This window comes from Artemia franciscana, chromosome 3 (genome assembly GCF_032884065.1).
Source record: "Artemia franciscana chromosome 3, ASM3288406v1, whole genome shotgun sequence".
Lineage (NCBI taxonomy): Eukaryota > Metazoa > Arthropoda > Branchiopoda > Anostraca > Artemiidae > Artemia > Artemia franciscana.
This window is the reverse complement of record NC_088865.1, coordinates 32,797,973-32,810,728: the sequence shown is the minus strand read 5'-3', so window position 1 is coordinate 32,810,728 and position 12,756 is coordinate 32,797,973. Positions and strand designations below refer to the sequence as shown.

General features: G+C 37.0%; 1 protein-coding gene across 1 annotated transcript in view; it reads left to right on the top strand.

Moving 5' to 3' along the window:
- LOC136025178 (uncharacterized) overlaps positions 1-12,756 on the top strand; it is a 57,062-nt gene that overhangs the window by 25,127 nt on the left and 19,179 nt on the right. The window contains exons 7-10 of the mRNA XM_065700950.1: positions 155-367; positions 2,078-2,303; positions 8,639-8,754; positions 11,998-12,097. Of these exons, the coding sequence (XP_065557022.1) occupies positions 155-367; positions 2,078-2,303; positions 8,639-8,754; positions 11,998-12,097 (655 nt within the window). The remainder of the gene's footprint in view (positions 1-154; positions 368-2,077; positions 2,304-8,638; positions 8,755-11,997; positions 12,098-12,756) is intronic.

Here is a 12,756-nt window from a genome sequence, read left to right as displayed (position 1 = left end):
ATTGCTTTTATTAAAAATATTTGGCATATTAAAAATTTGTCTGAGCCGTTGGCTTTTATTTGTATTTAAAACAAAGTCGCTTTGAAATGGAATAGAGCTTAATTAAGACAATCAATCCGGTCAAAATCATTAATGTCGCTTTCTTCTTTGACAGACTGCTCAACTTGCAATGGAAACTTTATTGAGTTTGACTTCGAGAAGAGCGGGCGAATGGTTCAAGGAGGAGCTTCGAGAACTTGGAGGGATTGAACATTTAATTGAAACCGTTTCCGAATGTGTAGAATGCGTTAGTGCAACTAGAGACTGGCCAAAACAAAAACTTGAAAAAGTTGTCAAACTGGACAGATGTTTACGAGTCCTTGAAAATGTAAGGGTTTTCTTTCATCTACACTGTATCTAACTAACGAAGTTACTATTGAGTAATAATGTCTTGGTAATCTCTTATATAGTCGTATAGAGTATCGTTGTCTATCTTAAGTAGGGTAATCTAAGCTGATTAAAGGCTGGAAACGATACTGTTGCTTGCTGCTGAAAAAATATTTTGATAATTAATTTTGCGTAGCAAATAATGTTTCTTATTAATATTTCGATTTAAGATAACCTGATTAAACCTATTTACCTGTCAGTCATGTTTACACTATAATGCTAGAAATAAATCAAATACTTGGCTAGTTTCACTTAACATTGCAATATTGTCGTGTTTCGGTGTGTATACTATTCGGATTTTTTTGCCAAAATCTGTCCAAAATTGGGTTTCGAAAAACTGGCTGGGAGAATAGCTTTTGGAAACTAATAATGTGATCCATGTGCATTGCAAGACTAATGAGTTAGCACAAATAGTTATATATATATAAAAGAATGCAATGCGGATTGAGAGCCGAATTGTAATTTTCGTGTAAATTATTATTGTTTTTAATTTAAATTATTTAGTTTGAATTTGAATCAACTTCCTAAAAGTTTTTTATTTACTCTTTGACCTTTACTCTTGTATTTATTCCTGTAAACCACCTAAAACTGTGCAGTCACCCTAGGCGATAGTCTGGTTGTATATTGTCTAGTTTGTTTATAGTCTAGTTGTAATTTGTTTTTGAGGGAATAAAACATAAATAAAGCTTATAGAACCCGCGTCGTGTCTACAAAATCGGTACAGTTATGAAGGTAATAAGTAGAAGTAAAAGTAATAGGGAGAAGGGGTATAATTAATTATGTTTACTTTAAAAAAACGGTTAAAACTAATAATCTTGTTTAAATAAAAAAAAGACGATGTTCATGGTAATAGGATTGACAGCAAAAAAGGATAAAAAGGAATTGTGGAATCAAGTCAAGTTTAGACTGTGAAAAAGCAAGAATACTGAATTTAGCTAAACCGGAAAATGAAATTTAAGAAAAAGATAGCCATAAAGTCAAAGATAACAGATGCATTATATGTAAATAACCATAGATGAAAGGTGATAGATAAAAAAGGAAGTGAAAGATCAAGGTCGAGATCAAGAGGAAGACAGAGAACAAAAGAAAATGAATAGAATCTTTTGAATGATAAATGTCAGCTTCTTTAATTGAGCATAGAAGATCTTTATTCTTTAGAATGGTTGGTAGCTCACACAGACACCTACAACCCCCCCCCTCCAAAAAAAGAACTAACGACATAGCAACTAAATCTTAGGTATATTGTATTTAAAAAAAACTAATAGGCAAGGAGGCAATGGAGGGAGGGTGAACGGTTGGGAAGATTAAATTTAGTTTTTTTACTTGCTTCATTATATGTTTCCCTAGCAATTAAATTGAATAGCAATTAAATGTGCCCCTAGCAATTGGAATTAAAATGGAATAATTGTGGGCATCAAGTCATGGCTAATTGTAGAAGAAGCCAGACAGATAGTGCAATTGAGTGAGAAGCAAACCTGGCATTAACCCCCCCCCCCCTTATTAGGATTGTATAAAAATGATGTTACTTCAGGTTAGTTCAAGACGCGCATTCAACTATTACTTGTGATTCTTTCGCTAGTATTTTTTGAGTGATCTTGTTGTTTAAATGATCAAAATGTTTCAGTTCCTTCCTTTATCATCATTATTTTAGGTAACAAATTTGAATGAGGACAATCAGATACATTTACTTGAATGGAAGAATGGCCGATTCATGAATACTTTATTGGAGTTATTCAGAACAATAACTTTTACCCTGGGAGGTGTTGGTGAATTTTGTGGAGTTTTAAAAACGTCAGATGTGGATGCAACTATAAAGGATGTCCTTCTGAATATCCTCAAGTTTCTTGTTAACATGACTCACGACTACAAGAATAAATGTAAGCAACTTTTTATTTCTGAATATAAACAGATTACACATTACAAGCGCAGTTGTTCTTTTTATTTTAATTTTTTCACATATCTATGTGTGTAATCCCTTTTTTTATTTTGCATGATTGTCTTTTTCTACGTTTTTTACTGTTACTATGACGGAAGAGATTGGATTATAGAATTAGCCATCTGCTTACTTATTTTTTCTCTCGATTTCTTTTTTTGTGGAAAAGAGTAGAGAAAGGGATTTAAAAATCGATTAACTATTACTGTTCATTGCTTTCAAGACTATCCATATTCAACTAAAAAAAAAAGGATAGATTTTCACATAATAAAATTGTCAAAGTATGAAAAGCGCCCTTAATAATGACTATTAGTAAAAATGAATTGATCATTGTTGAAATCTCGTCCAGGAAAGTGAAATGATAAGTATGCGCCCTATCCAGGAATAATCTAATCTGGGTTTTCTATCTAACTCGCAGTAAATTGAATTGGTTTTCTTGAGTTTTACCTGAAAAAAAAAAGAAAAAAAAATCTCTATGTAAGCTATAATTACATTCTTTTTGAAAAATTGAGATTTTATTTCGGTTTAATGTAGCGTGTTATGGATTTCTGATTTAAACCTGTTTTATAAAATCAAAAGACTATCCTGAAAGTAATGTCAGTTTGTCTTTTAAAAATCATTTGCTGAATTTACCATTTCAAGTTTTTAAAAATCTACAAAATAGTGTCCTTTTGTGTCGACACGCCGGCTCTAGTGAGAGTTCTAGATCTCGAATGCATTATGGTAGTCATCTTCTGTGGTGTCCTTGAATGGTGCGATGGAAGCTACTGCAATCCTATCCATTATCTCAAAATGCTTGCCTTTCCGTTTCTTTTGTGGTGTAGAAGTAGGAAATGTCTGAACTGGGTGGTCATTGGTCCCCCGCTTGAACCGGGTTGTCAGGGATGTTGAAGGCACTGTGGGCCAGCACGTTATCGTGGTACAACTTCCAATTGTCTGCAATGTCTAGCCAGACGTATTGAACCCTATGTTTCTATCTTTTGAGGGCTTTCACTTAAAGCTTGGTGTTCATTGTAGTTCTAGTTTCTACATACTCGCAATGAACCAGTCGGTTGAGGTTAAAAACATGATGTGAATGATATTGATTTTGGTTTTTTCATCCTGGCTTTCTCCGGGTGAGGGGATGAGGGTTGTGTCGCTCTGATGGTTGCTTTTGGCCTTAGGATCATATTCAAATACTGAAGTCTCGTCACGCGTGACGACGTTCTTCGGAAGTTTTTGATTACCTTTGTATATGTCAAAGTATTATTCTCTTACTTCAGCGCGGCGTGACTTTGTTTGTCACTGAGTACTTTTGGAACTATTTTTGTGCACACCTTCCGCACACTGACTCGGTTCCTAACGATTTCATAAACATTTGGTGGAATGTTTAACACGTAGGACATTAAACGAATACTTAACGATCAATCCACCTTCAGCAGTTCCTCACTCGTGTACATTGTCTGCTGTGGGGTTTAGGGATGACAGTCTGATGCAGTCTTAGTAGCTGACCTTCCAAAAAGTATGCCTCCGAAAGATTTGCTGATCTGAATTAATCTTGATCTTGGTAGTAGTTTCCGCAGCGGTTTGGTCGGTTTTCTCGCAAAAGAGATCGCAAATCTGTTCTGACGAATGTTGCACTGTCACTAGTACAAGAATTAAAAAAAACCTCACGGAATAGCCAATCCTCACTATATAATGCTCTGAGCAAGCTGAGTGACACTGCACTGCTTAGCTAGGCTCCCCCACTACAAGTATCAACTGGGTAGACCCCGCTCCAACGTACAGTCGTGTCGTAATAAATTTACTGACATTACTTTCAGATATACCTTGTACGAAGTGAGCGACTGAGTACAGGACTTTTGGGTGGCCTTCCTTTTTTCAGCTCTATATGAAAGCATAAATAAGTTCTTATTTGCTGATTTTTTTTTAGAAATGTCAGCTTAGAAATCGTCGAATAAAAAACCAAAAAGAACAACCAAGAAGCTGATTCAGTTGTAACTTTTCGTTGCGTTTTTTCTTAGCAGTCCTATGTTAATGTCCTTGGGTATCAACTTGGACACCACTTAAGAAAATTTCTACTGTTTTTTCAGTAATTTTGCTTCATCAGAAGTATTCAAGAAACTATCTGATAGAACAGCTCTGAATCGGGCCCTTTGAAACACGACTGAATAATTTAAATAACACTGGCGAATTACGGATAAAAGGGATATACGTATCGTTGTCCCTACGTCAGCTAACTGTCTTCTCCCATTTGGTTTATCCTAAAGCTTAATACTTTAAATGTCAAATATGTGCGTAAATAGTCAGGAATGTTGCAAGAGAGTTTGATGGACATTCGTCTCAAAACTAGTTCCTACGGATATATCTGTATTTGGTGTCTTGTTATGTATTATGATTTCTCGTGGAAAATACGCCAACAATGTCGAAAACTAAATTTGAAATTCTTTGACCTGTTTGATTTTTATTCACTTTGTTATTTTTAGTGTTGCGCATTTTCTAGTGTTCTCTTATTTCCTTGGTTAAATTATCTTTTTGTTCTCAATTTATTTTGTGATGTCTGTAACCAGTATATTTTGTCCGAGTGAATAAGCGGTTTTTTTTTTTATTTCATTTTTTTCGTTTCTTTTTCCACGGTTATGTCTGTTTGTTTAGCCATAGTGATCCTGTGGTAAAATTATCTGAAAGGCCATTGGATACAGTTATCCAGTAGCATAGTCTTCCAATGGTAAAAATAAGCTTATACGAGTAGCACACTTTATATTTTTGGGCTGTTAACCCCCCCCCCCCTCCGGCAATCAGTTGAAACCAAGTTGTTTCACAAAAGAGATTTAGCTAGCGTCCAGAACTGGATGAAGCCATAAATCAAAATTAGTCGATTTGAACTTATTTAAGGCCGAACCAGTCAGAATTTTTCGTAGAATTTTCTGATTGGCTAATGCTCGAAGCTTATCCAGATTGAAAAAGGCCGAACAAAAAACGAAGAGCGGAATAAAAAACAACTTAAATATACGCAGAAGTTACTGGAGCTCGTCGGAGTTCAGTACGAGATCTGTGATAAACAGATCCACACAAGATAATTATAGAATTAGTTAGTTTCAGTGAATAAATTATCCATTGATAATGGTTAAATCTTATTACTAGCATGGTTTAATTGTTTAATTTAGTTGATTTTTTTCTGCTGGTAGCATTTCCAGAGGCATATTTGTTTCGTTTGCGGTACGGGAGACCAGAGATGGTTCATGAAAATGTTACAATACTTCTAATTCAAAATTACCTAACTTACTTGCTTATACTATTTTCAAACAGATTCAATCTTTTATGGCACTTAGTATTAACCAAGTGACATATAGCAATCGCAAATTCTGTCCGTCTCTCGGTCCGTCTGCCGGTCCCGGTTTTGCTACTTTAGGCACTTCCAGGTAAGCTAGGACGATGAAATTTGGCAAGCGTATCAGGGACTGGACCAGATTAAATTAGAAATAGTCGTTTTCCCGATTTGACCATCTGGGGGGGAGTGGGGGCCCGGTTAATTTGAAAAAAATAGAAAGAATGAAGTATTTTTAACTTATGAGCGGGTGATGGGATCTTAATGAAATTTGATGTTTCGAATGACATTGTGTCTTAGAGCTCTTATTTTAAATCCCGACCGGATCTGATGAGATTGGGGGGAGTTGGAGGGGGGAAACCTAAAATCTTGGAAAACACTTAGAGTGGAGGGATCGGGGTGAAACTCGATGGAAAAAATAAGCACAAGTCCCAGATACATGATTGACATAATCGGAACGGATCCGCTCTCTTTGGGGTAGTTGGGGGGGGGGGGGGGTAATTCTGAAAAATTAGAAAAAATGAGGTATTTTTAACTTACGAATGAAATTTGATGTTTAGAAGGATATCGTGTCTTAGAGCTCTTATTTTAAATCCTGACCGGATCTGGTGACATTGGGGGGATTTGGGAGGGGGAAACCTAAAACTTGGAAAACACTTAGAGTGGAGGGATCGGGATGAAACTTGGTGGGAAAAATAAACACAAGTCCTAGATACATGATTGACATAAACAGAACGGATCCGCTCTCTTTGGGGTAGTTGGGGGGGGGTTATTTCTGAAAAATTAGAAAAAATGAGGTATTTTTAACTTACGAACGGGTGATCGGATCTCAATGAAATTTGATATTTAGAAGGATATCGTTTCTCAGAGCTCTTATTTTAAATCCCGACCAGATCTGATGACATCGGGGGGGGGGAGTTGGGAGGGGGAAACCTAAAACTTGGAAAACACTTAGAGTGGAGGAATCGGAATGAGACTTGGTAGGAAAAATAAGCACAAGTCCTAGATACATGATTGACATAACCGGAACGGATCCGCTCTCTTTGGAGTAGTTGGCGGAGGGGTTAATTCTGAAAAATTAGAAAAAATGAGGTATTTTTAACTTACGAACGAGTGATCGGATCTCAATGAAATTTGATATTTAGAAGGGTATCGTGTCTCATTCTGACCGGATCTGGTGACATTGGGGGAAGTTTTGGGGTGGGGGAACTCAAAACACTTAGATTGGAGGGATCGGGATGAAACTTGGTGGGAAAATAAGCAGATGTCTTACATACGATTTACATACTTGGAACGGATCCGCTCTATTGGGGAGGGGGTTATTTCTGAAAAATAAGAAACAATTACGTATTTTTAACTTACGAAGGAGTCATCGGATCTTCATGAAACTTCATATTTAGAAGGACCTCGTAACTCAGATCTCTTATTTTTAAATCTCAACCGGATCAAGCGTTATTGGGGGGGGGGGGGAAGTTGGGGGGACGGGAAATCTTAGAAAATACTTAAAGCGGTGAGATCAGGATGAAACTAGATGGGAATAATAGAAACCTATCTAAGATACGTGACTGACATAACCGGAGGATCTGCTCTCTTTGGTCGAATTGGGGGGGGGGTAATTTTGAAAATTGAGGTATTTGTAACTTACGAAAGGGTGTCCAGATCTTAACGAAATTTGATATTTAGAAGGATCTTGTGCTTTAAAGTTCTAATTTTAAATTCCCACCAGATCCTGTGACATTGGGGGAGTTGGAGGGGGAAACCGGAATTCTTGGAAAACGTGAAAATTGGGGTACTTTTATCTTACGAATAGATGATCGGATCTTAATGAAATTTGATTTTTAGAAGGAATTCATATCTCAGAGCTCTTATTTCAAATTCCGACCAGATCTTTTGGCATTGGGGGGAGTTGGAGGGGGAAATCTTGGAAAAACACTTGGAGTGAAGGAATCGGGATGAAGCTTGGTGGATAGAATAAACAAATGTCCTTGATACGTGATTGACAGAATCGTACTGGATTCGCTCTCTTTGGAGGAGTTGGGGGAAGGGGTTCAATGATTTGACGAGTTTGGTGCTTCTGGACGTGCTAGGACGAGGAAAATTGGTAGGCGTGTCATGGAGCTGCACAATTTGACTTGATAAAGTCGTTTTCCCAGATTCCTCTAAAGGGTGATGAAAAATTAGAAAAAATTAGGGATTTATAACTTACGAATGGGTGATCGGATCTTAATGAATTTTGATATTTAGAAGGAAACCGTGACTCATAGCTCTTATTTTAAATCCTGACCGGCATTAAGCCTCTTATTTTCCTTTTTAAATCAATCTATTGATTCATAGAATTTTGTTAGAGCTCATACCATATGATCTCTTGGCTCTTAGCTCTTCTCGCCTCGTCACAAGTGCCATATGCGCTCTTAGCTCTTGTTCTTTGAGGATTCAAAGTGCCAAGGCCAATATGGGCTGGTTGTATTTGATGGTGACATGCGTAACATTGTAATTTTCAATAGATGATTCTTTTGTGTAGCTTTTGTATATTTTTTAAACAAGATTTGAGCTTATTACTTGCCTACCTTTCGCTGTCCTTTGGATGTTGCGTTGGTTTTTGGGTGTTTTTTCTTGGTGTCGGACGATAATATGGATATTTTCAGTGCTATCCAAAGTTATAGCAATTCTTTACCGTTTGATTCTTTTTGTATCAAGAAATGTTAGATTTTTTAAATTTTACTTTCCATCTCTTATCACTAATATTTTTTTCATTTTGTAAAATTTGGACAATCCATATATAATATTCCGAAATGATTCCACCCATACCTTTAAAATTTTTGCCATGCTAACCCTTAGATAGAAAGTTGAATCCATGAAAACGCGGAAACATTATTTTCGCTCTCCTAAAACATTATTACGTTCTGAGGACGATAGTATAAGTATCATAGCTGAAAAGAGAACTTGTAAAATTCTGTATTACCCGTTTTCAGCTTTTGGTAGCAGTATTCTTGGAAAAGAGCCACTTATGTTTGAAAGCTGTTTAGTCGTTTTATTCGTTGTACCACCACGTATTCCCGAAGAAAACCGATTTGATCTCATTGTAATGGTAAGTACCTCTTTTTGATGCACTAGTTTATGTAGCAATGTAAAGGTGAATAAGAAATAATTGTACTCTAGGAAGCTCTCATCAAGCAGTAATGTTAATAACATTCCGACAATAATATTGGCTCTCAATCCCGATAGAAATTATTGTCAAATTTACAATGTGCATTTGTTCTCTACTAACTTAAGATGTTCCAAAAAATTAGCTATATGTGTTCAGCTTTGAAGTTAATTACTCTGTTTCTTAGACAAAACTGAAATCAAGGTTATTCTTTGGATTTCTACTAGGGGTAGGTGATCCATTCTGAGCCACGATGTTCACTGCACTAGATAAAGTTAAAACTGGTGGCGCAGAAGCAGGGCCAAAGCAAGGATTTCAATTTGGGGAGAGGGTTCACGGAACACTGTTTTTTAGCCATTGCGTAAGTGGAGAGTTTGTATTTTTATGTTTTTTTATGGCACTTGGTATCTAGCAAGTGACATATAGCGATCGCAAATTCTGTCGGTCTGTCGGTCCCGGTTTTGCTAGTTTAGGCACTTCCAGGTAAGCTAGGACGATGAAATTTGGCAGGCGTATCAGGAAACAGACCAGATTAAATTATAAATTGCCGTTTTCCTGATTCGACCATCTGGGGGGGGGGGGGGGAAGGGGTACAGTTAAATCGAAAAAAATAGAAAAAAGGAAGTATTTTTGACTTACGAACGGGTGATCGGATCTTACTGAAATTTGATATTTAAAAGAATATTGTGTCTTAGAGCTCTTGTTTTAAATCCCGACCCGATCTGGTGACATTGCGGGGAGTTGGGGGGGGGGCTAAAATCTTAGAAAACGCTTAGAATGGAGGGATTGGGATGAAACTTGGAGGGAAAAATAAGCAAAAGTCCTAGATACGTGATTGACATAACTGGGACGGATCTGCTCTATTTGTGGGAGTTGGGGGGGGGGGGGGTTAATTCTGAAAAATTAGAAAAAATGAAGTTTTTTGAACTTACGAAGGAGTGATCGGATCTTAATGAAATTCCATATTTAGAAGGACCTCGTAACTCAGATCTCTTATTTTAAATACCGACCGGATCCAGAGTCATTGGGAGGGAAGTTTGGGGGGAACCGGAAATCTTGGAAAACGCTTAAAACAGAGAGATCAGGAAGAAACTTGGCGGGAAGAATAAAAACAAGTCCAAGATACTTCAATGACATAACAGGACCGGATCTGTTCCAGATCTGGTGACATTGGGGGGGGGACCTAAAATCCTGGAAAACGCTTAGAGTGGAGGGAACGGGATGAAACTCGGTGGGAAAAATAAGCAGAAGTCCTTGATACGTGATTGACATAACCGGAATGGATCTGCTGTATTTGGGGGAGTGGGGGGGAGGGTTAATTCTGAAAAATAGAAAAAATGAGATATTTTTAACTTACGAAGGAGTGATCGGATCTTAATGAGATTTCATATTTAGAAAGACTTCGTAATTCTCTTCTCTTATTTTGAATCCCGACCGGATCCAGCGTCTTTGGGGAGGGGGGAGTTGGGGGGGGGGGACCGGAAATATTGGAAAACACAGAAAGCGGAGAGATCAGGATGAAACTTGGTGGGAAGAATAAAAACATGTCCAAGATACGTGACTGACATAACCAGACCGGATCCGCTCTCTTTGGTGGTGTCGGGAGGGGGGAGTAATTCGGAAAAATTAGAAAAAATGAGATATTTGTAACTTACGAAAGGGTGGTCAGATCTTAATGGAATTTGGTATGTAGAAGGATTTTGTGCTTTAGAGCTCTTATTTGAAATCCCGACCTGATCCGGTGACATGGGGGGGGGGGGGTTGGGGTTGGAACCAGAATTCTTGGAAAATGTGAAAATTGAGGTATCTTTATCTTACGAATGGGTGATCGAATCTTAATGAAACTCGATATATAGAAGGATCCCATGTCTCATATGATTTATTTTCAATTCAAATCGAATTCATGGGCCATGGGGGATTGGAGGGGGGAAACAGAAATCTTGGAAAACGCTTAGAGTGGAGAGATCGGGATGAAACTTGATGGGAAGAATAATCACAAGTTATAGATATGGGATTGACATAATTGGAACGGATGTGTTCTCTTTGGAGGAGCTGAGGGGTGTTAATTTCGAAAAATTAGAAAAGTCAAGGTATTTTTAACTTAAGAACGGGTGACTGGATCTTCATGAAATTTGATATTTAGAAGGAACTCATCTCTCAGAGCACTTATTTCAAATCCCGACCAGATCTGTTGACATTGGGGGGATTCGGAGGAGGAAACCGGAAATCTTGGAAAACGCTTAGAGTGGAGAAATCGGGATGAAACTTGGTGGGTAGAATAAGCGAATGTCGTAGATACGTGATTGACGTAACCGTACTGGATCCGCTCTTGTTGGGGGAGTTTAGGGGGGTTCAGTGCTTTGGCGAGTTTGGTGCTTCTGGACGTGCTAGGACGATGAGAATTGGTAGGCGTGTCAGGGAGCTGCACAAATTGACTTGAAGTCGTTTTCTCTGATTAGACCATCTGGGGGGCTGAAAAAAGTAGAAAAAATGAGGTAAGCTATTTATAACTTACGAGTGGGTGATCGGATCTTAATGAATTTTGATATTTAGAAGGACCTCGTGACTCAGAGCTCTTATTTTAAATTCCGATCGGCATTAAGCCTCTGATTTTCCTTTAAATCAATCTATTGATTCTTAGAATTTTGCCAGAGCTCATACCATATGAGCTCTTGGCTTTTCCGGCCTCGTCACAAGTACAATATGAGCTCTTAGCTCTTTTTATGATTAGGGGGAAGGGGCTCATGCTTGGAATATCTCTTTTCACTGTTACAGCTATGCCCTAGAGATAGGTTTGACAAATATCAAAGCGGTCTTTATTTGAAAAATATATTAGGTAATTCTTAAATTTGAAACTAACAGTAAATCTTATCTTGACTCTAATTAATCAGTTTTATTATTACCAGTAGTAGTGCATTTATTGATTCTTTCTAGTTTACCGAATAGGAAAACTCCAAAGATAGTGTGAGTTTAGAAGCCATCATTCAGTTAAGACTCCTAGTGAAAATATATGTATGATTTTTTTTCCTTGTTTTTTTTTCTAATTTGGTGAAAATCATTTTAACAACACTCCCGTTTTTATCAGAGAAAACAGCATCAATTGAATATTCTCACGTACTCAGATAATGCGTGTTACTAATCAAGGAAATGTGAAAATTTTCTAAAAAACTGTTTTATGAATTTCAGGTATTAAGCGTTATAATCAACCTTGTGGAAAATGCTCCAGAAAACAGGAATAGGTTCATGAAACTAATAGCACCAGCAACGGAAGACCAATTTCTTTGCGGTATGTATTCTAGTGCCTCTAATCTTTTCAAAAAACATAAAATTCTTAAAAAAGGGGTATTAAAAATTTTGAAAGACCAAACTACGTTCTCGATTGGAGAAAAGAAAAGTTTTTTTTTGTGTAATTCGATGGTACTTTTTTGACTCTGATCGATAATGACTTTCAAGATCATGGTAAATTATGGCTTTTAAGTATAGAAAATCGGGAATTGAATTTCGCAAATCGACTACCCTTTTCTGTACACCAATTAGTAACAGTTATAAATTTAGGGTAAAAGTGAGTTCCCTGTTTGGAACCTTTTAGGATCGTTTTTGTTTTTAATTTATTGTTTACTACAGTCTTTTAGATTTCGAAATAATAATAGTAGTGGTCATGATTTAAGATAAAGTCAACGAAGATGAATTTCATAATTTCTTTCATAATGGCTTTCATAATGAAAATGTAGACGACTAATGTAATGTTTTTGTCAACTGGTCGCATATGTAGAAGTGTATTTTCCTTATATGGGCTAGGAAAAACTACCCATGACATTGACAAAATGTTTCTGCATCTCTAGTTTAAAGACGGGAAATATTTTCTGTGTGTGTATACCAAATTCGAGTGCTATTCTTCTACGAAACGCAATTTTTATGGATTTTCTCTTATTTTCTCTTCGTTCT